The following is a 23,945-nucleotide window of genomic DNA, read 5'->3' as shown; positions in this document are numbered from 1 at the left end:
GCTGTAAAAGTGAGCTAATATTAGCTTCAATCAAAAATATCAGTTCCACTGAAATAGATTTGGACTACTGAGACTATGCTTCTTCTCCTTAACTAATATACTGAATACCTCGACATATCATACCCAGAATACACATGGTGTTCATAAACAATCCATGGATATATAAGTCATCCTAGATATAACAACACAGTCGTCAGAGTATCACCGTACTTATTGATTGAATCATATTATGGATATTTATCTGTGAGACTGAAAATTCAGATTCCTTTACTCACAGCATATGTCTACATTTAGATAATTCATTGACATCAGATTAGGCATAAATAAGCCCATAAAAATAACAATTTCCGCAGAGCAACGCTTGAAACTGCACCAGCATCAAATAATGTCAAAGATGCTCCCCGTACAAAAGAGGCCTTGAAGAAAATCGAATCAAGGTTTAAGAAAGCCAATTTCTTATATTCTTGGACTGCCTCCAAAGACCTATTTCGAAGCACGGTTAACCTCTTCGAAGGATCCAAGAGAAAAGCTATACAATAAGTACTCTCTTACCAAACCACCTCACAGTCCAAACCGCCGCCTAGTGAGTAACTTCGATAACAATCTTGCCGACATGCTGCCCAGTCTCAAGCCTCCGGTAAGCCTCGCGATATTCCGCAAATGGGTAAACCCGATCAATGACAGGCCGTATTTTGTGCCTCTCCATCGCTGTAAGCATCGCCTCGAAATCCATTCGCGAGCCAATAGTGGATCCGGTTACTGTCAGGGTTCGAACAAGTATGTCAATCGGCGGAAGGCCGCCGCCGAAACCGCTTGCAAAGCCAACCAGGACAACCACGCCAGTTATCTTAGTCGACGCTGCAGACTTCACGATAGTTTTCTCTCCAGCAATGTCTAGCACCCTGTCGACGCCCTTTCCATCAGTCAGAGCAAGGATCTCGCGATCCCAGTCAGGACAGGTGCTATAGTTCACGACAGCGTCGGCACCTAGTTCCTTAAGCTTAGCGGCCTTTTCGTCCGATGACGTGATCGCGAGCACACGAGCACCGAAGACCTTCGCAAACTGCAGGGCAAAAAGCGAGACGCCCCCGGTGCCCTGGATCAGAACCGTCTGGCCCGGCTGGAGGGGCTCGATCTTGTTCAGCGCCGTCCAGGCTGTGACAGCTGCGCAGGGGAGCGAGGCCGCCTCGGTATAGGTCATGTAGTCCGGGATGGGGACGAGTGCGTCTTCATAGAAGAGCGCATATTCAGCCAACATCCCGTCGATACTGAAGCCGACGCTGTTGGAGCGATAGTCTGGGTTATATGGGCCGCCGATCCAGTTGGCGAAGCAACTAACGGTGACGCGGTCGCCTTTCTTGACTCGTGTTACGTCTTTGCCAGCTGCAACAACCTCGCCGGCACCGTCAGATACAGGGACAACGCCCTTCTTGGTCGCTGCGGGATATTCCCCCCTCAGCAGGGCCGTGTCACGGTAGTTCAGTGAGGCCGCGTGCACCCTAATCAGCACTTCATGGCGACCTGGGGTTGGTAGGGGTTCGTCACGAATTTCTGCGCTGGCTTTACTACCTGCGGTGATAATACGGACGGCTTTCATTTGTTCCATAGTTTGGAAGGCTTCAGTTCTGCTCCGGCTTGGCTTGATTGGATAAGGGATTGCGAAATAGAGGATTGAGATATGGTGACAGGGTCCAAGAGGGAAGAAGACTGTCCTGTAAATTCCTTGACTCTTTATACTTGTGAAAGATCCTAGGTTTGGTATGTTTAGGGTGGGATCTCCGGGCAGATGGTGGGTTCTCCGATGGTGACAAATCTATTGGCATCCATACTATCAGTTCTTTAACATGAAGAATAATTCAATTAATAATCCAACATAAGTCTCACTAAGTCATCTTAGCTAGGAAAAGTCAATTAAACCTGTGATAGACGATCTTACTGAGATAGAATTATCCACCGGGCCTTTATGTACATTTCATCGTAATGTCCCGGATCCGATATAGAATCGGGCCGTTGGGCACACAATATCCCCCGAACCCCGGCCATGCAATTTAAATATAGTCTTAACGGGATCCCACAATCCTCTTTAAAGATACTTATATCTAAGCCTATCTTCTACAAAGAGTATATAGTAGAGCAGCTTCATACTATTATCGTAGAGAATTATATATGTACTTCCCAATAGCGTGTTTAGCAGCAGATATATAAATTATAAAAATCGCTGAAATCGCTCGATTTCTCTTATCCCTACGCCTGATCCTCCGCTCGAAGAGATAAAATACAATCACCTATAGTGCTATGTTATTATTATTATTATTCTAGAGAGCGTGTCAACGCGTTAACTAAAATATTAGCAAAAGGTATATACGGGACTTGGCTAGCTCCCTAGAATACTGCTAATATAATCTACGGCTACATTGGGTTAGGTTCATGGGATCTAGTTTAACCGCAACCAATATATATAGAGAGAGACAGAGACATGCCAGAATGAACCAATGGATGTCTCACGGATGGCGGGAAGACCCGAAAGGGCATTGACATTTACTTTCAACAGCGACTTTGGAGGTTAGTGAGGCTATAAAGTAGAACTTTCCCTCCACCCCCATACCACCTTCTCCGAATTCATTTGTTCATGGCAACGGTCAAGATGAGCTTGGACATCATTCCTAACTGGCTTCGGATGTAGGTTTCTCTAATGATAGCAAGAAGCCTACGTTGAAACCGCACACAGTATCCTCCTAATTTCAAGCGTTGCCTCCTTTTTGCCACAGTTGCAGCGAATATGGTATACGAAGCAGTTCACCGGCCTGTCGCTCTCATATGTCCTCTGCACTGGTATCTAGCTTTCGCGTTACAGCTTAGATGCTATAGTATATAACCCTCACTTATGTGAACAAGGGATCCCCGGATATATGTCGGGTGGATAAAGTAAACTTCGATCAAGGTTCCATGAGGCATGGATTCGTATCACTTGCTGATGCACGACAGAAACAACCATTTCTGGAAAAGCATTCCAGCATGTTCTGTTCCAGGCCGCAGAAAAGTAAGTATCCAAGGATGGCGAGTCAAGAAGTCAGCCAGACCGGGATTACTGGAGTCACACAGGGCCAGGTTTGCCAGTCTGGTAAGCAGACCTGACCTATGTTACTGTCAATGAGATTTGACTACGTACTCTGTATATACATTCCAACTAAAGCAGGATTGAAGAAAGAATACATTTTGTTTCTAAAATAGGAGCCCGGCTCCCTTTTCTGCCCTATTCTAATACAGTCGCACCGGTTTATGACCCAGTAGGAGCTGCGGGTAGGTCTCTAGCATAGGGCTTGTATATGGATATGCCCATATCGTCAGTGGCGAACACAAGGATCCACATGGATAGATCCTTTGCTCGGCGATACTCGATTTTGATCATATCACTGTCTCTTATACGCTAACAATAAATACGAAGCATCGATGATATAAGCCCTGCCCTATCCCCACTATGTATCCAGATCCATCCTCTGTTTTTCACGACACACATCTTTCGTCCCAGTTGAGGTCAATCCTGAAATCCCAGTCTCCTGGACTATGGCTAATAAAAATACCATGGATGCTGATTATACCCTCAATGAAAAGCACCCAGTCAAAATTGAAAGTCTTCCAATCTCAATCCCAGAATGCCAGGCTGACATAGATGAAAACTCTGCCGAGATGGATGCAACCCTAGTAGCCGACATCTATAAGCTACTCAAAGAGGCCGAGTCCCCAGATTTCGATAGTCGATGGCGAAAAAGCCCTGACGAGGTGTTAAGTCCGTCTACCCAGCACGCGGCATGCACATATCGACGGACTCTCTGCCTCGGACTAAAATGCTTACTAGGGGAAATCACAATTCCCGATAGCCAAGTCTGGCAGGATGCAGTTACCTACTGCCGAGCAGTCATCGCAGCCCCCGAGGACTCCATCACCCGGGCCAATTCGTACTGGATCAGATCATCTTCCGACGTCAGCAAAGCACACCTGCAACGATTCGGCCCGGGGATCGTTGCCGCAGCGCGGAAGGGCAGCTCCAAGATCGTCTCCGACCACTTCCACGGAGACCGACTGAAAGTGCCCCATATCGATAAGCGACAGAGCTTCTACCGGAATGCGCAAAATACGAACCTGGGTGCGTTGTTTTATCCGTCTTCAAGCCCCCTGGCGGTTGGGGCCTTTGAATCGGGGATAATACCGTGCTCGCTGGCTATGCTGGCCTTTCTGGACCCGGAGACGGCGGTCAAAGCGGCGTCGCTTTCTGGTGTGGCCATCTCCGATGACTACGCTGCGTTCTCGCGGGATGATTGTGCGTTTCGGTTGCGGATCGTGGGCTTTGCGCTTGGATGCGCGTATGACATCGGTGGGCAGTTGGTTAATGCACTCATCGATGGGAGTATGCTGCAATGTGTCGGGACCGGTGACCAGCTCTCGCTCGACGCTGCTAGGTCATGGAGAGCCATCAGTGGCTGTACGTCACCCAACAGTGGGTATATCTTCGGCAAGGAAAGCCTGGAAGAGGGCCTTGTGATCACGGAGGTTGAAACGGCGATGCACGACTTGCTAGATTGGAGGTCCGATGTAGCGGCCGGGAACCACGAGAATGGCGTTTCGGCAGCATACGTACTGGGCTTCCAAGACCCCTTTCACGCGTATCTGGAGGCGATGTTGGAGCGAGCAACGTCTAATCCGAGGTCTGGTTGTTATGCGATTGGGGCCATAATGTATATGCACTTCACAAGTGTGAGATATGGGCCGTATGAGTATCGTGGCACACATGGGGCGCCATGCGCTGAGTGTGTTCGCATTCTGAGAAACGTGACTATTGGTGTAGGGCTGGTCTGGGCTCCAAAACCGCCTCCTAGATGTTTTGAGGACAGCGCCGGTAGCAGGAAGCTGGGGAAGATTTGGATTGATGAATTCAAGGATTGTGGTTTGGTTCAAGAAGGTCTCGGCTGGTTTCAGCATCTGGTGTCGACGGGAGAAATTCGACTTTTCGATGTCCTGAATCCGATTAATGAGGTTGATACTGGCGCCGATTGGGCCTGACAAGGTAGACTTTGTACCTGCCGTCTGTGATGGTATACCGGATCTCGAAGTTGATACGGTCACGTTTCATCTCGTACTTTATTGTTCTGATAGCATGTTTGATCTTTAGAAGAGGTACAATCGATGAAGTGCTAAAACCTGTATATAGTCCGATAATTAACAACGAAGGAAGAACTGGAGATACAAAACAAAACCAAGAACCTTAGAACACGCATTTCCTTTAGGGCCTTACCATAGCCAACACCAATCCTATCCCTCCATTCCACCACATGCTTTCCCATCTGCAAAGGAGGCTATTCGCCGAGCGTCGTCGTTTAATTGGAATAAGGTTTCAGGAACTGAGTGTTGTCGACTTAGGGTTGCAGGTAGTTATAGATGCCCGAACCGGAAACCCATCGGTCGACAGTTGCCCCAAACCTGGTCATGTTCGTTGATAGAGTCCTATCGCTGGAAATTGGCCTCACTAGTAGTTGGTGCCCAATCAGAGGGTTATCTGGGGGTTTAAGAGATTTATTCTGAATGTGTGTCTCCACTGTAACGAACTGTTGGGTTCGCTGAGCGAGACTTTGGGAGATAGCAATAAGCTGTGTTTAGAGATAAGTCGGTAGAAAGTAGTGGAGAAATATAATTAATTCATTCCATGATTGAAGAAATACATCGGCCAAGCGGAAACAGGACGATAGTATGACTTAAGACAAAAAAAATCGCCAAACTCACGCCATACAGGCCCAATCGGATGTAGAATACAGCGTGCAGAGGGAACGATTAGCATCTGACATCGAGCAGACTGATAAACCCCTCTTCAGCTGATCCAGAGAAGAAAATCCATGCCGGGGATTGTCGGCAAGCTCCTTATACGTGGACAGCAAACGCCCTAAGTTAGCCGCCAATCAATCCGGTTGTTTGCTTCCCAACTCCACCGGCTCTTTGGGTATCTACAAATGTCTCCCTACCAATAGTTACTATCGAGGGGGGGCAAACAGTATGGCAATTTCATCATCGTAGTTTCCGAAAACGACACTGCTTTATAGCGGTGGGCGTCTGCTAGTTCGAGGACTGCGGACGCTGTGGTATATTCTTGTCTGCTATTTCCTATGCGCTGCCTTCATCTATGAGAGTTTTTACAGTGATATGTATATGGACCCGCACAGTTCTTGAACAGTTGTGGGAGGGTGAAGCTTGAGATCTTTTTGGCTTGAGGTATCTTGGCTCAATGTCCTATATTGATGGGAATTTTTAACTTTAAGGTTAGGCTTTCGGTTAGCAGCCAGTTCTTCACGGGGATCGTCATAGCCTTTGGATACGTCCAAAACTGTGAAGGCACATTCGTATCGTGGGTATAAGAAACGCGCGCTGACAGAGACAGATGTGTGAGAACGTGCGAGGTCGGTTCGGGGTCTGTGGCCACGAAGCCACGGTATACATCGCGAGATGTGCGGTTGCCCTGCAGAACCAAGTGACGTGTCCGCCCAACCAGCGCCAAGACGTTTGGGACTGGCAGGAGGATAAGGATAATGAAGAGTGTCCAGCATGCAGGGGGCAAACGCCACCTGAGACACCTTGACGAGAGAGACGCGAACAGGGACGGAAAGGGAAAAAATCTGGAGTGCTGCCTCGATATGTAGTTCACGCCTGGAGCAATGAATTCCTCATGCCAGCCACTAGTTTCTGTTCCAGTCTCCCGCCCCATGTATATGAGTTGGCTCGGGCTTTTGCGGAGTCAATCCATTGCGGACGTGGAATGAAAATCCTAACACTAGAGTAAGCCGTGTAGCCCGGAAGGAATGGGTGGCGACACTCCTACCAATTGTCTCCCTGGCGGCTAGCCAGATAGACTTGATGGGGGATCTGCGCAACCTCGTCCGCGCCGAGTTCTCCACGAACGTTCAAGTCGAAGATAAACCAGCGCTTCACCGGCTTGGCCGAGTCGAAGTCTGCAGGAATGTGGACGTGGTCGTACCCAGTAGGTTGGAGCGGTGCATGGAATTCTCGGTTTAAGACTTCCTCGCAGAACGCACTCCCCAGAGTATTATGGCGTCGCTGTGGATTACCACCGATATCAGTGACACAGGCAGAGATGATGACTCGCATTGGGCTCTCCATCGTGATCTGAATCCATCAGCGTCCCAAAACAAACAGTTCCCATTTCTTTTGAAGAAGCATTCTGTGACTAGGACCTGAAGGATGATGATTTGCACTGGCAGTTACAGACGGGTCCGGATTAATTCATCACCGATCTTGTCTCATTCATTGTTTGTTTCACTTGACATGGATCAGCATCCCCAGATCAGCTCTTTTTAATCTCGCTCCGGGATCCATTCCTCTCTTTCAGCAGAATTCGATGGCGCGCTGGTGGTGTTTAAATGGCTGAACGTCAGCGAGTCATGTCCATAGTTTGTTGGTTGCAATTTGATTGGCACTAACTCTAATTAGTTTAGAAGGCTTCAGGTTTGATTCAATGCCCCTTGAAAGTTGACACTGAAGAGAAGATTGCGAGTGGGCCAGAGGGCTGTACCCTTCCCTTTTCGGCATCAACGCAAGTCACTAGTCTTCGCCAGACCCTAATAAAGTCTAGATCGATGCAAGGCAATAGTCTTCGTTGCAATGATTGGAGTATAATCATTTTGGTGGGTAAGTTATTTTGCTTCATCGCTTGTATTTTACAATATATAAGCATTGAACGGGCCATAATCTTATTTGACACTACATACTATCCAGACCACCTCGTCACCTGCAACGACAGTGTGCTATATTGCCAGCACTCTCTAGCAGAAATCTATAGCATGTGTAAAATTAATATACCTGTCTCACAGACACAGTCGATGAGATGTACGTCATTATCTGCACAGAGCTTGGTCATTTAGGAACTTCAATCCCGCCGTACGACAGAGCCACTTTATGTGACAATAGGAGATCATTCAGGAACTTCAATCCCGCCATACGAAAGAGATACTTATGTGATAATAGGAGGAGACGATGAGCTCATAACAACATACAGCCATCCCCCCTCCCGCGCAAGCATTGTACTATAAAGTATGGCAGCCCAACGCGGTCCAGCTGTCGAAAGGTGTTTCGTTGTCGTTGTAGTTCGGTGCAACTATTTACTACAAACAACCTCCAAGAAGTTAGGATGGGATTTTGGCAGGTTCTCACTCGTTCCAAGACCCAGCCAAAGTCCTCGGCCCCCGATGAAGCCTCTTCAGAAACGCGTGAGATAATTGCGACCCCAATGCCATTTGGCAAAGTCAGACCTCTGAAATAACATGACACAGGAAAGACAGAACCCCCGGCACCCAAGACAAAAAAGAAAAACCCTGAAAAGTGTTTTGACGAGTGTACAGCATGTATGTCAATCGTGGAGCGTAGTGCTACCCTGCAACCCACATGTTCCCACCGTTATTGCCGTCCCTGCATAACCAGAATGTTCGAGTGCTCCGTCAACAGCAGTGGTTGTTTCTTGCCTCCAACATGTTGTCGCAAGGTCATTCCGGTCTGGCTCGTCTCTGGATGCCTCGGGGAAGACATGACCAAACGTCTCAAAGAAAGAATGGCGGAGTATAAAGATCCTAGGAAAACATATTGTTTCAATGCGAGTTGTGCACGGTATCTTGCTCCTTCTCCCCGCCACGATCGCTCCAGGGCATGCAGTTATTGCCTGCAGAGCACTTGTACCTCTTGCAAAGGACCCTCCCACCAAGGGCGGTGTGACAGTAATGTCTCTACTGTTCGAGACAACGGAACCAAAGAATTTCTCAAGTTGGCGAAGAAGGAAAAGTGGAGGAATTGTCCCGGGTGTCACCGGATGGTGGAACGCTACGAAGGCTGCCAACATCTGTAGTGAGTCGAACCCCTTTCAGGCATTGTCTTCTCCAGTAAATGCTAATCGTTCTAAGCTGTTTGTGCGGCACTGCCCTCTGTTATAGATGTGGAAACAGATTATTGACATGCATATGTAAATTTGGACAAGCAGTGAAACCACATTGGTAAGAACGAGACATTCCATTGAGCCTCTTCCGTTCTATTTCTTCGCTTAATTCCCTACCTGTCGTGGAGTAAGTTCAAATTGATCCAATTTTCAGTGAGAAATAAGTTTTGTTCCTGGGAATTAGCCTTGTAGTCTACACAGGGACTTGAATCTGCTGACGTAGTGTATACATTCAATCGTCCTTTATGCTTTATGTACATGTCGCAATTCAGAAATCCAACGCATCCACTTGTCCTAGGAAAGAATTATTACCCTCCCCACGCAGTAGAGCCTCGATATCAACTCGTCCTGAAGTCAGATACCGCTCGCTCACACCCACATTCACTCTCTGGGAGAGTAACTGCTTCAGTTCGGCGCGCATTCCCGCCAGTTCACCCTTGGATGTGCTTCCAGCCTTCCGTTCCCGTTCCTGTCGTCCGCGTCCGCGTCCGCGCCCGCGCGCTGCGGCATTATCGAACTCCTCGCTGTCGTAGTCAACGCCTAGATCTTCTGCAGCCGTGCGGAGCCAGTTGTCCTCAGACGACACCTTCTCTTTGGCGATGTTGGAGTCAACAATCCGAGCCGCTAAAGTGACTCGTTGTTTGACACGAGATACGACCCGACGGTCTAACTCTAACGATTCGAGAGGGACCTTCTTTCGGTTGGCCATGTTTGCATGCACCTTTGCAGCGAGTCGGACCACACCGACCATTTCGTCCGGAGAGCAGATGATGACACTCTTCCCCGATGCTCCAGCACGCGCGGTACGACCGGAGCGGTGGACGTATGCGTCCGCAGTGCGAGGTGCGTGGTAATGAACTACAAAGTCAATACCCTTTATGTCGAGTCCACGCGCAGCAACGTCGGTCGCGACAAGAATGGAGCTAGGGTCTGATGATGGAGAGGAGAACCGCTCGACGGAACGAAGTCGCGCCTTTTGGGCCATGGATGAGTGAAGAGCAAGGGCTGGGAGTTGAAGGGCTTGTAAGAGCTGAGTTAGTCGTCGGACGGCGGATATGGAATTCGTGAAAACTAGAGTGCGATGCTTAGGGTGATAGAGGAGCAGTGTGTAAAGAAAGAGGTCCTGCATAAATCGTTAGGCGGAATATATGATGCGCTTGGTTTCAAACGTACCTTTTCCATAGCAGCGCACTCCACAATTCCCTCCTTAAGGTTCTCTGCCATCTGCGAAACTGGGTTCACATCAATGAATCTAGGCTTCTCCTCGCGGAAGTTAAGCTTCTGAAGAAGGTACTCCATCGACTCCTTTTGGCTCATGATATCGCCACCGGTCCACTTGCCTTTGCCCGCAAGCTTCTGCTGAAGGTCACGGTGGAACGTAGCTGAGAAAACCAGGGTCTGTCTCTCAGACCTGGGGTCAGGTTCATTATCAGATTCGTCGCTTGACTCGTCCGGGAAATCTCCATCCACGACGCGGTCAAGAGCTGCCAATATCTCGTGAGCTTCCTTGAAGTGCCCTTCACTCAGAAGCCTATCGGCCTCATCAATAACAAGGAATTTTATCGCCTGCATCTTGCGAATCAGACCTTGTCCAGTGCTGAGAACTTCCCACACTCGACCAGGTGTACCGATTACGATATCAGCGTTGGCAAGGACTCTCTGTTGCTTTTGCAAGGACAAACCACCGGTCAAAAGCGCAATCCTAGCATTGACACCTGGGGCATGGCTGACCACCTCTCCAATATGTTTCGCGAGCTGATGCGCCAGCTCTCTAGTGGGCGATAAAACAAGCGCGATCGGTGTGGTCTCGGTTTTTTCTGTATCCTTATGAGTTTTACTCCGCAGTTTTTCCAGATAGTACTCTAGAATGGGAATTCCGAAAGCCAGCGTTTTTCCAGAACCTGTCGAAGCCTTTCCGATGACATCGCGACCATCCAAGATGGGAGGGATGCAGGCCTTTTGAACAGACGTTGGCGTGGTGAACTTCATCTTTGAGATACCAGTGAGAATTTCGGGAGAGAGCCCAAGGGACTCCCAAGCAGAGACGTCCGCACCGTCGTCTTCTTCCTCATCCTGAAGGGCTGCAAACGAGAGTCCGGATTTGATGCCCTTGTCTTCCTTACTTTCGGCAGCTTTTGTTTTCTGTTCTTTCTTCACGTCCTTTGCGTTTCTCTTCTCCTTCTTCGCATTTTTGCTCTCTTTCGCCTTCGCCTTCTTATCGGTCTGGGTGGGTTCGTCTTGGGTCTCCTTCGATTCGTCCTGGGACACAGCCTGATCGTCGTCGCCGAAACCTTCCCATTCATCATCGGACTGGGCTTTCTCTTCCTCCGGCTCTTTCTTCTTCAAGATTGACTTTTTCGGTTTTCCAGCCTTTGCCTAATAGGTGTCACTAGAGATCGCTCAAAACCGCGGCGCAAAGAACATACCTTGAATTTAATCTCACCACTCCCTTCGGACCGTATGATATCAACACCCTCAATTTCTTCCAATCCAAAAAATCCACCAGCATCTTCAAGACGATCCGGCAGAGCTACCTCCTTCCAGTTGAGCTCATCCATTGCGACAATGCCATCCCAGTCGCTCTCTTCCTCGGGCGCATTGCTAGGCTTTGCGCTCTTCTTCCTTTTCTTCGCAAAGGATCCCGCACCCTTTTGGTCCCGCAGCCGTTTCTGACCCATGACGAGAACCCGGAAGCAATTATGACGATAGATGCTGTTTCTGGTTGATTGAAGAATTATTTTTCGGCGCCGAGAAGGGAAAAAGAGCGGCAGAAAAAAAGCCCTCGGCTCGCCGCCTTGGAGTCAATCTTATCGGCCGCCCGCCTCTGCCCCACGGAGAAATTCATTGAAAATCGCTCTTCTTTACCTGCCATTGGCATAGTTTCAGCCGTCGTGCAGACACCGCGAAGATGGGTAAATCCTCCAAGGACAAGCGCGATGCGTACTACCGGCTGGCCAAGGAACAAAATTGGCGTGCGCGCTCAGCGTTCAAGCTAATCCAGATCGATGAACAATTTGATCTATTCGAGCACGAGAACCCGGAGAAAGTCACACGAGTTGTGGATCTTTGCGCAGCACCGGGTAGCTGGAGTCAAGTTTTGAGTCGGGTGTTGATTAAGGGCGAGAGCTTTGGACGTAGGGCGTGGGTGGAGAAGAAAAGCAAGGAAGCGGCCGCGCTGGCGAGCGCCAACGGTGATGCGACGGACAACAACGTTGATGGAGATGCGGATATGAAGGAATTGAAACCTAGGAAGAATGTCAAGATCGTCTCCATTGATTTGCAACCGATGGCGCCGCTGGAAGGCATTACAACCCTCAAGGCAGATATCACACACCCGTCCACGATCCCTCTTCTTCTCCGCGCTTTGGACCCGGAGGCTTACGATTCCACCACATCTTCCCCTTCTTCTCTCCGCCAACCGCATCCCGTCGATCTTGTTATCTCCGATGGTGCTCCAGATGTCACTGGTCTGCACGATCTAGACATCTACATTCAGTCCCAGCTGCTCTACGCCGCCCTGAATCTCGCTCTAGGTGTTCTCCGCCCCGGAGGCAAGTTCGTGGCCAAGATCTTCCGTGGCCGTGATGTCGACCTTATCTACGCACAGCTTCGTACCGTCTTCGAGAAGGTCAGCGTCGCGAAGCCGAGAAGCAGCCGAGCAAGCAGTCTGGAAGCGTTCGTAGTCTGCGAGGGCTTCATCCCACCCTCCATCCACGGTGGCTCCATGGGCATGGAAGCCCTCAAGAACCCTCTATTCGGCGGCGCAGCAGTGGCACATACGGTGTCCGCTGATGGTAACGTCGGTGTAGAGGTGATGGATGTTGACTCTGAAGCCAAGCCCGGAGCGGAACTCACGACTACAAAGACCGTTTCCTCAACCGCACCCCACAAAGAGAACCAGGTCCGCATGCTGCATGCCGATTCCGATAGCCCTTCCGCACAAGAACCCCTCTCTCAAAAGCCCGTGACTGAGAAATTCGCCGTCGAAAACAGGTGGATTCCTCCTTTCATCGCCTGCGGTGACCTCTCTTCCTGGGATTCTGATGCGTCCTACACTCTTCCCCCTGACCATGTAAGCTTAGATCCCGTCCAGCCACCTACAGCCCCGCCGTACCGGAGAGCGCTGGAATTGAGGAAAGAAAAGGGGGGTGCCTATGGGAGGACGAAATTGGGGGCTCTCGGTCGGGCTTGAGATGTTAACATTTTCTAATTTGATTGTTTCTACAAAAATTACGTGCATGTCTTTTCATGATACATTCACGAATGTCGTTTGCTGAGAGACCAGGACCATGGATTTTACATAAATGAGGCGGTGTTTTTGGAAAAGACAAGAGATCTACGCTACAATCCACTATATAGAAGATACCCAAAGGATACAAAATATATCATTCGAAAGGGTATGCGTGTATACCAAATTCAGTATTCGGTGTGGTGCTGGAAATGTAATACAAACTGATTCTGGTAACAACTTCTGAACCACTTTTGGATCTTATAGCCAGAGGATGTTTCGAGGCTTCTCCTAAAGTGATCTTCCAATATAATCCTAGAACAATATCCCTGATACCTCACAGTACGTTGGTAGCGAAGGTAACCCTTGGCAAGTGGGGATTTAATTGTGGCGCCCAGAACCACATAGGCCCGGGCCGGAAAGACAGATCGACTAGCAGATTCTTAAGAGTACATACTATAATCAAGATCTAGGTCTCAGACGCTGTGCTGCAGCTAATATCATATTTGTACGACGTAAAATATACAGAGTATGTCTTTCCTTACAATGGTTTGATTCGGGACAAGTCAACAAGGTTAAAGGTAAGTCAGTCTATTTCTATAGATCGGGTGTTTTGATGCTAACAAGCGCTAAACCAAAACAGGATGGTCATCAACTTCATGTCAACTTCATGCACAGAGAAACTCAAAAATCAACATAGCAGCAAAATCTTTTTCATCAAGTCCTCTAGTACACCTCAAGGACGTATCTCTCCTCATCCTTGAGTTTCTCAATTTCCTTTCTAGTGTCAACCTTCTTGCCGTTTGCCTTGGCCTCGATGGCAATTGCTTCTTCCAGCACGGCGGTCACATCGGGAACCGGCCAGGTGGGACCGCAGAGGTAGAAAGATCCCTCTTCACGAATGTAAGCATCGACGATCTCAGGCAAAGTCTGGCGCATGCGATCCTGGATATAGATCTTCTCGGGCTGGTCACGGGAGAAGGCACGGCCAAGGAGGGTGATGACACCAGCCTCTTGGTAGGCCTCCCACTCCTCACCGTAGCAGTACTCTTCGCGCTGGTGACGAGAGCCCATGTACAACAGAACGGCACCGATCTCCTTGCCCTGGGCCTTCTCAAGTGCACGGTGCTGCACGAAGGCACGGAAAGGAGCAAGACCTGTACCAAGACCTGCCATGATAATAGGCTGGGTGGACTTAGGCGGCAGCTTCATCACACTGGATTTCACACTAACAGTGATGGGGGAGCCAGGTTGAAGCCTGCTGAGGTAGCGGGTGGCCAGACCAAATCGGTCACGGCCGTTGGGAGCCACCCAGTTGACGGCGACGATCATGAGCGCCACCGAGTCAGGAGTAACCTTCTGGCAGGAGGCAATAGAATATTCACGACGCTTAAGAGGGCCGACAATACGGATCAAGTCATGGAATTCAGGGTGAGCAGAGGGGTATTCAAGCAGAATGTCGGCAAAAGTGACGGTATCAACCTCGGAGCGACGCTTGAATTCCTCAGCCCCCTCGGGTCCACCCAGGGTAAGAAGGTCAGTCTTTTCCTTCTCATCAGTTGCGAATTCAGCAAGAGCCTCGTAGAAACGCTTGGGAGGGCGACCGAAGATATCAATATTCTGAGTGAGAGCCTGGAACACCGTGCGGTTCTCCAACACAGCTGGGTCCTCGCGGCTAGCCACCTCGACGATATCGTCGGCGTTCAGACCATAGAATGCGATGAAGTCAGAGACCTCCTTCACGTCATTCTCAGCGTGAACACCAAGAGCCTCACCGATGTCATACGTAAGACCAGAATCACCCAAGTCGAATTCGATGTGGAAGATATTCCGGTCATAAGTAACAGGCGTCAGGCGTCTGTTCTCCTTGACATGGACAGTAAAGGTCTTGGCAGCAGTGTCAGGTCGGAGAGCAGCCTTGGTTCCGTAGGCCTCTTTGAAAGCCAAGCCCTTTGCGGCAGTCTGCCAGTCCTTAAGCAGAGAAGCGGGCTCAGAGTCCTCCTTGTCGAAGGACACAAAGCTGTTGGGAGAGATGTCCTTGGGCAGCTGAGGAGCCTCAAAGCCTTCCTCGGGCGTTTTCCAGGCCTCGGGGATCTCGATCTGGCGAAGCAATTTATCAAGGTCCTTGCTGATGTTCTCAAGAGATTCAACATTACCAGTGATCGATCCCAGCTTCTTGATGCCGATCTCCTCCAACGAAGGAAGAGCCACTCGCAAGAAAGCGGTCTGGAGAACAACAGAGTTGAGCGACTCGTCGCCGGTAACCGAGGGGTCGACAACGTAGAGAGAGATTCCACGTTCCGCAACCTGCTGTCTGAAGGCTACAGGAAGCTTCTTCTCCAGGTCCTCATCCTTCACGCCAGGAGCGTTGATGATAAGGTTGCCGTTGTCCTGGATAGAGGCAGCAATGTCGATATCTGCAAGAAGCTTGACATCTCCAACATATGCGGTGTTGGCGGCAGTGATAGCATAGGGAGCTTCCAGGGTTTTGGCGCTCTTGCGGATATCAATGCGCACTGCACCTCCCTGGACAAGGTTGTCGTGAGTCTTGTTGGTGACCACGTTGCTTGCTGAATCGGCTGCAAGGGCCTGGGAGAGTAAGGCAGCAGCATTATCGCAGGCAGAAGTGTCGACATCCCAGAAGGTATATTCTTGGACTGCAGAGGGGTCGAGCAACTGAAGCGGCACCGACTGGCCATCAGTCTGAACGATAGGCTTTTCGGAGATAAGCTGGAATGCAGCTGCGGTGTTGATCAAGTCCCAGCGCTGGGAGCGGGCATACTTGATGTCCACACAGGTAGGGACGTTCTCACGGCCAGTAGCGAAAGTCAAAGCTGCAAGGACATCTTCATATAGGGCAGACCGGATGCCCTGCTCTTGAACAGCTTGTTCGTTGACAACCTGGCCTAGGACACCTACAGTCTTGACAGACTGAGGTAGTACACGGAGAAACTCCTCCTCCACAAATGGACGGTAAACACGAACGTTGATAACACCAACACGAACGCCATCTTTAGCCAGAGAGCGTGCAATCTGAGCAGTAAGAGATGCCTCAACGGTACCAAAAGCAACCAAAACGGAAACCGGCTCCGCGTGGCCGTGGTACTCGAAGAGACCATAGTCTGTGCCGAGTTCACCGTTAAGAGACTGGAGCAACTCCAATAGCTTTCCTTGAGTGTCAAGGTGACGGCTACGGGAATCTTCCAAGGTCTTACGGACAGCTTCATAGGTGCGAGAAAGACCCGCCTGGCTCAGAACGTCGATGACCCGGGTGGTTTCGCGTCCAACGCGAACACCATCGTAAATGTGAACAGAAGGCAAGACCGACGCGAGTAAGGTCGTAAGCAGCGCCATGTGCTGCGACTCGTGAACGGAGGCGCTGGAAACAAGACCCAATCCAAGCTCTTCAGCAAGAGAAAGGGCGGATACATAGTCGGAGACCAAGCCCTCCTCTCCGGCATAGTCGACAGCAGCAACATGCGCGGCAACAGGGCTGGCAACTGAGTACAACAGAGAGAGCTGCTCCAAGGCCGATCGCATATAAGGAAGGGTGGCAGAAGAGGCGACAATGCCCTGGGGAACATGGCGCTTCTTCAAGTCGAAGTCTTGAGAAAAGAGGTAGCCAAGGGCGATGTTACCAGCACCCTGACGAGTTTCCATTGCTTGGATGGCAGGAGTTTCGCCATTGGCATTGGATTCTTGGCTGGAGGCCCATTGCTTAAGAGCAGCATCGAGGTCGAAGGACTCTGGAGAATAAGAGAAGATCTTATCACTCAGGACATACGCCACTTGTTGGATAAGCGTCTGCGAAGTCACATAGGTCGGACCTTCGAGAGCCGACAAGACTGGGGATGAAGAAGCCATCCCGACAAAGATTCCTGTCTAGATACAGGCCAAACAAACAAGTATGAAGACGGGAAAAGAAAAGAAAGGAATGAATGACAGAGGGGGAGGCAATGGGGTAAAAAAGAGTCCCCCCATGCGCCGTCTACTATAGAAACCCCAGGGCCCCGTTGCCTATTGCGGTTAGCGTGAATTGCGTGATTCTTTCATTCTCTCTTATCGATTAGATTTTTATCGGCTTCTCCAGCGGTAAATGGCGGCAGAACTCGCCACTTCCGGCACTTCTCCGCATTATTCACGATCACGGGAGATTCTCCAATTTCTATACGGCCTGAGGCACACATATCCTGTTTGAGCCTAGTCCATTGATAATTGATAATCAGTTGTTCGTTCACTAATCAACCCGACGTCATCTTCTACTCCCTGCAGATAATTTAGCCAACTAACCTCATTCTAAACTGCAATCACAATCGCTACAGATTTATAAAGATGGCCAACACAGCCTTGATCGGATGTACCGGAATGGTGGTAAGTGCTTCATATGACCATACTTATCGCAGCAAGACACATTATCTTCCCCCTATGTAGATTGTTGCAAGTTATATCTAGTCTACCGGACACGAGTAGCGCGTCGTGGCTAACTGTCAGCTCCTTATCATTGTCGGGTCTTAAAGGGGAGCTTTATCCTCAACAGTCTTCTCGCACATCCCTCTGTCGCTCGTGTGGACACAATCTCCCGTCGCACTCCACAAGCCGCATCTGCCGCCCAGACCAAACTGACCACAATCGTATCTGACGATACGTCGCGCTGGGCCAGTGAGCTCTCCTCGCTCACTCCAACCCCATCTATCTTCTTTTCCGCGTTTGCCACTACTCGTGCAAGCGCGGGTGGTTTCGAGAACCAATATAAAATAGAACATGGCCTGAACGTCGAGATGGCACGCGCAGCACGCGATGCTGGCACTAAGGTTTACGTTCTGATCTCATCCGCCGGAGCTGATAAGAATGCATACTTCGCGTATCCCCGAATGAAAGCTGAAATTGAAGAAGATGTGAAGGCGCTAGGGTTTGAAAGAACCGTCATTCTGCGTCCTGGTCTCATTGCCGGGCAGAGAGAGGAGAGCCGACCTATGGAAGCTGCAATCCGCTGTGTTGCTGGATTTGCTGGGAAAATACACTCTGGACTGAAGAATGGATGGGCTCAGGAAGCGGACGTGATTGCACGAGCCGCGGTCAATGCAGGACTCAAGGCTTTAGAAGGGGATGTTCCTGCCGGCTCTGAGAAGGTTTGGGTCCTGGGTGGCAGCGACATCATTAAATACGGAGCTGAGTCACAGAACTGAGTGAACAAGATGGATGTATATTCTTCATAAATATCTATATGATTATATCTCATAAGTAATAATGATAGTGCTTACTGGTTATCACAGAATTTGGACTGAGCCGTGTAGTCTTGTATAAAACACAATTTATGTTAACTCCAGTATTGTGCCAAACACGGGGTATTCAGATACTATGGCCAAATATCCATTGTACAACCCTTGTCTACTTCTTCGGCTTGTTGACCTCTCTATTCTTCCGCGCCGCTCCCCTTCCACTCGTCACCTCTTTCTCTGCGTTACGGTCCGGGAGCCCCTCCTGCGTTGGTCGTGTGCCACTCACTTCAGTATTCCCCGGACTAACATTCAGCGGGTTGCTGACTTTACCCTGCTGCTGACTCTCCTTCTCAGACTCTTGGATCTCGCTCTCAGGCCTCGTCGTGTTTGGGTCGTAGGCTGATGAATGGCTAGCGACTTCATTATCTGTACCCGTTTGGGTGCCTTCATTGCGCTGAGGGTCGAGGATGTTTCGATCGTGGAATTTACTTTCTTCCTCCTTTTGCTGATGAGTTGTTTGAGGCCTCGGGGAGGCGTAGAAGGCTCGCCTGTTTTGGTTGATTGGCTGGATAAGTGGTTGTTGGGCTCGGAAGTTGGCGGTTTTGATGGGCTGGCCCAGCCGGGCAGTAATTGAGGTGAGTTGCTTGAGAATTGGCATGGTTGTGGTAGCAGCTTGATGAATATGTGTTGCTGAAGATAGGAGAATCGAGGGTACAATTTAAATAGATTGGTGATTGGTATGGAGATGAAGTTGTACTTCCTAAGGTGACATTAGCAACCAGGGATGTACTCAAGGATAGATGAGAATTACTTGATTTCTCTAACAGTAACGGAGCTCTTCGAAATGGAAAGATTATGTTGAAGAAAGAATCTGAACTTGCACTCTGGTGGGCGACCTTGTCCTTTATTCCATCGATCATATTGACGTCATTGGCCTACAGCAAGACATACATTCAGGGCATTGCTTTACCACGTGATGATGACACCACAGGGGAACTACACGGACTTGAGTGTTGAAGTATGAGGATTATTTCACAGGACGGATTAGTACTTTGAGGACGGTATCTGGCTAAGCGGGCAAGATGCTGAAGTCAAGTACATGTTCGCCAAACCCTAGCCCTTTGTCCTCTTGTACATACACGGAGGAGCAGCACAGGCGTCATTCTTTTTTCCCCCAAAAAGCGAGGGACAGAGAAAAGTGCCCATAGACCGCGAGGCTACTTTCGTATCTTTGGAAAAGGCTAAGCTGGCTGCATAGCTGCCTGAGGACTCCCTTAGACCGAAGACCGCAACGCCTTAGGGGAGGAGTAAGGCAACCATAAATTATGGAAACCCCTGACTAATTGACATCAGATAGACCTACATCTGCCACGTCAATGACCTCAGTTGAGGCGTAGCTGCCTCATTGTGATGGCACAGTGACTGTGCATATACAGCCACACTTTGCCAGTGGCCCTAGTGTAGGCTCCAATATCGTGTCGGCCGCACTTTGGCGGAAATGGTAAGGCTTGCGTTCGTTGATTCGACTACGTATAAGGATCTAGTGGGACACAGTGCAGATTCGATGGCGATCACAGAGACGTCAGCGGTCGGGCCACTGTGCCCACAAGCCCAACTCGGGTGGTATCCCCAAAAGCAATCGTACCAAAGCCCTGTGGAAGTCCGGTATCTAGTTTGGCCAGGCCTCGCGTATCAAGCAAGGGTGATACGGGCATATGCAGAGCTAAAATCCTGGAACATGAATTGCGTAGAAGGATTGCTGGCAGCTGTCAGCTTGCAGATGCGAGGAGCCGCCCTGAATCTCCTGTGTGCGGGTCAGTGGAACCCGTATTCAAGATCCCTGAAGCTAGGGATGTGCTTGACAGGGTTACTTATTAGCTGCATATATTCCTTGGCCTGCCATCGGGCTCTATTGGATACAACTCGTTGCCGAAATTTAGCATATTTTCAGCCATGGGCCAATCCGAACGCGTACGGGTCACACAGTAATGAAGGCCCTCTTACCTTAAAATTTTGAGAGCAAACCTAAGTCTTTCCATTTGTTACTCGGAAGACACATATGCGTAGATGTGCAGAGGATTCCGGCGTAACAGTACGATCACGGGACTGAAGAACCCAGCACAGTGGACCGTGCATGTGGGGGTCAGATATTCAATTTTAACGTCGTCAGATTTAATGAAATACACCTCCCTACTATAGAAAAACTAGTAAGTCCGCGGGATGGGCCAAGCTGACGGTCTCTGAGTCGAAGCAGAAACTCTCGTCGGTTGGGCAGAGCTTGTCACCACTGTGTCCTTGATCCTTGTTTCTAAATGTCAATCGCCACGACCAAGAATGGTTTAGTAATTTCCTAAATAGCACGGGGTGGGAGAGAAGGTGTGAGGGTGGCAAATGATGTTGTAGAACCAGAATCAGTCACTTCAGTAGGTGGTGTACAGTCAATCGTCAATGTTGCTTCTTCGTCACGGTAGTAAGCTAGCACCGGCGCCGCTGAGTTGGCATCAACCCCTTTCCATGGTTCCGCTGTTCGACGGCTCATTGTCCTAGCACTTAGTTCGGATGAGCCGGCAATCCTGCGTGGTAGCGAGTAGACAGCTGTGCGAAGGCGCCTTTTGGAAACACAACCTAGGATGCTCGGAAAAGTGGAGGCCCAAAGCGTTCCGCTTATTCTTTTTCCAGTGCCAGAAGGCACACATCGAAACAGTTTTGCCCATCACTCAATGAACGACGGTATGACCAAACTTTCGCCTCGAACTTCCTCCATCAGCCTCAAGAGATGAAAATTTGAGTGTTTGAGCCAGACAAGGGGCGCCACGTCAGTCTCCGAATTCTATTACAGCTGCATGGGTTCAACAGGAGGTGTACCGTACCACGGTCTGTATCTACAATGGCAGAGACAGTGGTCATATCCTATCCTATCATCCCAACCGAGGAAGCTAGACAAGTGAAGAATAACCCCTGCACCTGAGCGGGGGCGAATGCGGGATTATTCGTCTGCAGCCGTGAAAGATCAGCTGAAAAATGATCGTCTCCTAATAATTGACTTCATCATACCACTCTAAGAAAGGGTAGTTGACCAAGACCGAGATTCACGGCGCAATGAATGCCAATCGATATGTTCTAGTGACGCGTCTGTTGCCACTATGTGCAGAAACAATTAGTCGAAACGGGAACATGCGGAGGCTGCAAGACACCAATGGCCACCAAAGATAAATATCCTTGTAAACGGGGTTAGGAGACAAAATAATGGAGTGGAGAAAGTCAGGTAGGGTTGCAACCAGATGCGGATATCAAGTCTCATTGGAAGCATACCAGCAACCGAAGAGGCCAAGAAAAAAAAAGAAAAGAAAGAGAAAATGCAGTCTCACCAGAATCCATTTCATCATTAAGTAAAATGAGATATCCAGATTCTGATACCATAGCGCAAGTAAAAAAAAGCATGTGGTGTCTGGACTAATTGGTCACGAATCGTCAATGAATATTCACATAGACATGGAAAGGATGATCTCTGACAAACCATAATCATATTGCAAAACAGAAGTGATTCTATTTTGCTTGTCTATTATCTTCCCCCGCTGAGTGCGGTAGCTAGGTTACCCCTAGAATTAGAGGGGGGGAAAAAGAAAAAAAAAATAGGAAAGTAAAACAGGCCATCTGTGTAAGACGGTATGACAGCTGGCAGCAAAGTGACGGATCATGCAGAAGCTTTGACTCGGTAAGGGTGAAAGCATATGGTTCTCGAACGATGGCTTCATACGAAACACAGATGCATAGATGAAGCGGGGATGTTCATTTGAGCACCCAAGGCAGCAATGGCAGTCCAAGCCAAGCTAGGACAGCGAAACAATGATTCGCGATGAGGGATTTTCGAAAGTTCGATTTGAGGCAGCATAGATGATTTCGCCACGACAGCAGGGTGCATGCATCCATGAAGCACCGACTGATTACAATCAACCCAAAAAGGAATGTTGCGGACATCTCGTGTCTCCACTGTTGGGCAAACTTGTTGTAGCCAACCGCAAGAAGCATTCACGGGAGGTGATGCGAATGTGATGGTAGAATGCTGTGGACGATAAGCCATCACACACCAGAGGCACTGATCGACAATGAATGGGCATAGTAACAAGAATTGGCTGAGCAGTAATATAGAAGCTGTTCACGAAACATAAATAGGGCCAACGATCCTTCATCTCGATGTTATCTGGATCAATAATCGTTTCAAAGTATATCCCCTCAAACAAATCCATAAGACATAAAGTCTTGATCTTGATATAACGCGTTTCAACTTTTAGAAATCTCCATCAAAGCTCAATAGGCTTTGTTCAAGCCTAGCCTATCAAATATTCGGAGGGCGGTAGGACCACCAGGTCGAGCCAATAGAATATAAGGCAGAAGGTGAAACAGCGAATCTGCACCAGGTACCAGTGAGTTTGATCGTGACCCCGGACAAGCGTTCTCTGACTGATCTGATAGGCATGTGTTTTTACAACCAGAAGAGATATGCTTGTGGAGATTGGAGTTGGACCAATTTTGCTCACCGTTGCAATTACGAGTACCGTACTGGCGAGACGTGTGGTATGAGACTTGTTAACATGACCGAGTTTGAGTCGGCACAATGCCGTCTTTGTGAGAAGATCGAGACCAAATACCGGCGGCGAAGCGCCGAGATGGAACGGTTGAACCGGTGGAAACGGGAGGGAAGCACTCTTGTGGCCTCCATGGATCGATCACAGAAGCTCATATCGGAACTTGAGAAGGAGATCCGCCAGCTTCAGAGAGAACGTGATGACCGACGAAAAGCACTGTCTTGAACTGGCGTTTCTTATTAATAGGGGGGCTATGGCGCTGGCGAACTGGAGCTGGACTTTTTTTATTCTTTTTTAGATTCCCTTATTTGCGATTTCTTTTCAATTCAGTCCTAATTTCGGTGCAATGATTTCATGTCTCACAATCATGGGTCATTTTGCTCATGTGGCTCGTTGGCTGTGTCATCATGCTGGGTTGTTTCCAAAATGAAAACAGACCCATCTGATGATTGGAGGGAAAGTTTGGATTTGATGGGAACCTGATGTCGACTGAATATGAGACCCAATGAAGTGTCCCGAATCCCGCAAATCGTGCGTCTCGTGTGGTATCCTCAACGATCAGTTCCACTCAATAAGCGCCTATATTCTTGGTGAGCGCTTCGCCGATAAGGATAGGCAAGTAGCCCCGTATATAAGCAACTGCAAAAAATGCAAGAGGAATTGGGCAAAGAACTTGAACGAGAAGACATCCCATATTTCTCAGCTACCCAGTATAGACATCACATCCACCAGCGATTAGTGTCTGGATATCAATGCCACTGAAACAGCGTGGTTGGATTTGTTTCTAGTATGAATGTGAAGCCCCGCGTCCATTGTATGTACTCACACGGGTCTAACCGAATTCAGTTAGCTCAGTTTAGTGAGTCGGCCCTCCCGTCTCGTTTCCGAATCCGTAATAAGATGAACAGCACCGGTGAAGTGAAGTACTT

General features: G+C 49.1%; 10 protein-coding genes across 10 annotated transcripts; 5 read left to right on the top strand and 5 right to left on the bottom strand.

The window, feature by feature from the left end:
• Window positions 1-493: 493 nt before the first annotated feature.
• BDV37DRAFT_246025 (zinc-dependent alcohol dehydrogenase family protein) lies at window positions 494-1,893 on the bottom strand. Its single transcript, XM_032081711.1, has one exon. It carries the CDS (start codon window positions 1,604-1,606, stop codon window positions 581-583), a length of 1,026 nt encoding a protein of 341 aa, XP_031942522.1. The 5' UTR covers window positions 1,607-1,893; the 3' UTR covers window positions 494-580.
• Window positions 1,894-3,435: 1,542 nt separating this feature from the next.
• On the top strand, window positions 3,436-5,185 carry BDV37DRAFT_246024 (uncharacterized protein). The gene has a single exon (XM_032081710.1). It carries the CDS (start codon window positions 3,565-3,567, stop codon window positions 5,056-5,058), a length of 1,494 nt encoding a protein of 497 aa, XP_031942521.1. The 5' UTR covers window positions 3,436-3,564; the 3' UTR covers window positions 5,059-5,185.
• Window positions 5,186-6,145: 960 nt separating this feature from the next.
• On the bottom strand, window positions 6,146-7,229 carry BDV37DRAFT_246022 (uncharacterized protein). The gene is made up of 4 exons (XM_032081709.1): window positions 6,863-7,229; window positions 6,423-6,808; window positions 6,312-6,370; window positions 6,146-6,259 (listed from the first exon to the last, which is right to left on the bottom strand). The coding sequence occupies exons 1-2, from the start codon at window positions 7,159-7,161 to the stop codon at window positions 6,685-6,687; spliced, it is 423 nt and encodes a 140-aa protein (XP_031942520.1). The 5' UTR covers window positions 7,162-7,229; the 3' UTR covers window positions 6,146-6,259; window positions 6,312-6,370; window positions 6,423-6,684.
• A 443-nt stretch (window positions 7,230-7,672) lies between these two features.
• On the top strand, window positions 7,673-8,968 carry BDV37DRAFT_99442 (uncharacterized protein). The gene is made up of 3 exons (XM_032091539.1): window positions 7,673-7,689; window positions 7,777-8,267; window positions 8,331-8,968. The coding sequence occupies exons 2-3, from the start codon at window positions 8,189-8,191 to the stop codon at window positions 8,894-8,896; spliced, it is 645 nt and encodes a 214-aa protein (XP_031942519.1). The 5' UTR covers window positions 7,673-7,689; window positions 7,777-8,188; the 3' UTR covers window positions 8,897-8,968.
• A 256-nt stretch (window positions 8,969-9,224) lies between these two features.
• mak5 (ATP-dependent RNA helicase MAK5) lies at window positions 9,225-11,688 on the bottom strand. The gene is made up of 3 exons (XM_032091538.1): window positions 11,410-11,688; window positions 10,157-11,359; window positions 9,225-10,106 (listed from the first exon to the last, which is right to left on the bottom strand). Exons 1-3 carry the CDS (start codon window positions 11,659-11,661, stop codon window positions 9,252-9,254), a joined length of 2,310 nt encoding a protein of 769 aa, XP_031942518.1. The 5' UTR covers window positions 11,662-11,688; the 3' UTR covers window positions 9,225-9,251.
• Window positions 11,689-11,843: 155 nt separating this feature from the next.
• BDV37DRAFT_246018 (tRNA methyltransferase TRM7) lies at window positions 11,844-13,375 on the top strand. Its single transcript, XM_032081708.1, has one exon. It carries the CDS (start codon window positions 11,892-11,894, stop codon window positions 13,173-13,175), a length of 1,284 nt encoding a protein of 427 aa, XP_031942517.1. The 5' UTR covers window positions 11,844-11,891; the 3' UTR covers window positions 13,176-13,375.
• Window positions 13,376-13,628: 253 nt separating this feature from the next.
• Window positions 13,629-17,151, bottom strand: BDV37DRAFT_246017 (sulfite reductase subunit alpha). The gene has a single exon (XM_032081707.1). The coding sequence runs from the start codon at window positions 17,073-17,075 to the stop codon at window positions 13,938-13,940; it is 3,138 nt and encodes a 1,045-aa protein (XP_031942516.1). The 5' UTR covers window positions 17,076-17,151; the 3' UTR covers window positions 13,629-13,937.
• Window positions 17,152-17,543: 392 nt separating this feature from the next.
• Window positions 17,544-18,397, top strand: BDV37DRAFT_270909 (uncharacterized protein; the record flags this gene model as incomplete). The annotated part of the gene is made up of 2 exons (XM_032084638.1): window positions 17,544-17,582; window positions 17,729-18,397. 2 exons carry the CDS (start codon window positions 17,544-17,546, stop codon window positions 18,395-18,397), a joined length of 708 nt encoding a protein of 235 aa, XP_031942515.1.
• Window positions 18,398-18,494: 97 nt separating this feature from the next.
• Window positions 18,495-19,276, bottom strand: BDV37DRAFT_99419 (uncharacterized protein). The gene has a single exon (XM_032091537.1). It carries the CDS (start codon window positions 19,086-19,088, stop codon window positions 18,600-18,602), a length of 489 nt encoding a protein of 162 aa, XP_031942514.1. The 5' UTR covers window positions 19,089-19,276; the 3' UTR covers window positions 18,495-18,599.
• Window positions 19,277-22,948: 3,672 nt separating this feature from the next.
• BDV37DRAFT_246011 (uncharacterized protein) lies at window positions 22,949-23,477 on the top strand. The gene has a single exon (XM_032081706.1). It carries the CDS (start codon window positions 23,008-23,010, stop codon window positions 23,239-23,241), a length of 234 nt encoding a protein of 77 aa, XP_031942513.1. The 5' UTR covers window positions 22,949-23,007; the 3' UTR covers window positions 23,242-23,477.
• Window positions 23,478-23,945: the final 468 nt, after the last annotated feature.

Source organism: Aspergillus pseudonomiae (genome assembly GCF_009193645.1).
Source record: "Aspergillus pseudonomiae strain CBS 119388 unplaced genomic scaffold BDV37scaffold_25, whole genome shotgun sequence".
Classification (NCBI taxonomy): domain Eukaryota; kingdom Fungi; phylum Ascomycota; class Eurotiomycetes; order Eurotiales; family Aspergillaceae; genus Aspergillus; species Aspergillus pseudonomiae.
The sequence above is the reverse complement of the archived record's forward strand: the minus strand, read 5'-3'. Positions and strand labels throughout refer to the sequence as shown.

Bases quoted from the DNA above. Each gene is read 5' to 3' on its own strand.
- BDV37DRAFT_246025 (XM_032081711.1), bottom strand. From the start codon at position 1,606: ATGGAACAAATGAAAGCCGTCCGTATTATCACCGCAGGTAGTAAAGCC.
- BDV37DRAFT_246024 (XM_032081710.1), top strand. From the start codon at position 3,565: ATGGCTAATAAAAATACCATGGATGCTGATTATACCCTCAATGAAAAG.
- BDV37DRAFT_246022 (XM_032081709.1), bottom strand. From the start codon at position 7,161: ATGGAGAGCCCAATGCGAGTCATCATCTCTGCCTGTGTCACTGATATC. The intron at 6,809-6,862 runs GTAGGAGTGTCG...CTCTAGTGTTAG, and splicing joins AGCCGCCAGGGAGACAATTG to GATTTTCATTCCACGTCCGC.
- BDV37DRAFT_99442 (XM_032091539.1), top strand. From the start codon at position 8,189: ATGGGATTTTGGCAGGTTCTCACTCGTTCCAAGACCCAGCCAAAGTCC. The intron at 8,268-8,330 runs GTGAGATAATTG...AACATGACACAG, and splicing joins TGAAGCCTCTTCAGAAACGC to GAAAGACAGAACCCCCGGCA.
- mak5 (XM_032091538.1), bottom strand. From the start codon at position 11,661: ATGGGTCAGAAACGGCTGCGGGACCAAAAGGGTGCGGGATCCTTTGCG. The intron at 11,360-11,409 runs GTATGTTCTTTG...GACACCTATTAG, and splicing joins GTGGTGAGATTAAATTCAAG to GCAAAGGCTGGAAAACCGAA. The intron at 10,107-10,156 runs GTACGTTTGAAA...CGATTTATGCAG, and splicing joins AGTGCGCTGCTATGGAAAAG to GACCTCTTTCTTTACACACT.
- BDV37DRAFT_246018 (XM_032081708.1), top strand. From the start codon at position 11,892: ATGGGTAAATCCTCCAAGGACAAGCGCGATGCGTACTACCGGCTGGCC.
- BDV37DRAFT_246017 (XM_032081707.1), bottom strand. From the start codon at position 17,075: ATGGCTTCTTCATCCCCAGTCTTGTCGGCTCTCGAAGGTCCGACCTAT.
- BDV37DRAFT_99419 (XM_032091537.1), bottom strand. From the start codon at position 19,088: ATGCCAATTCTCAAGCAACTCACCTCAATTACTGCCCGGCTGGGCCAG.
- BDV37DRAFT_246011 (XM_032081706.1), top strand. From the start codon at position 23,008: ATGAGACTTGTTAACATGACCGAGTTTGAGTCGGCACAATGCCGTCTT.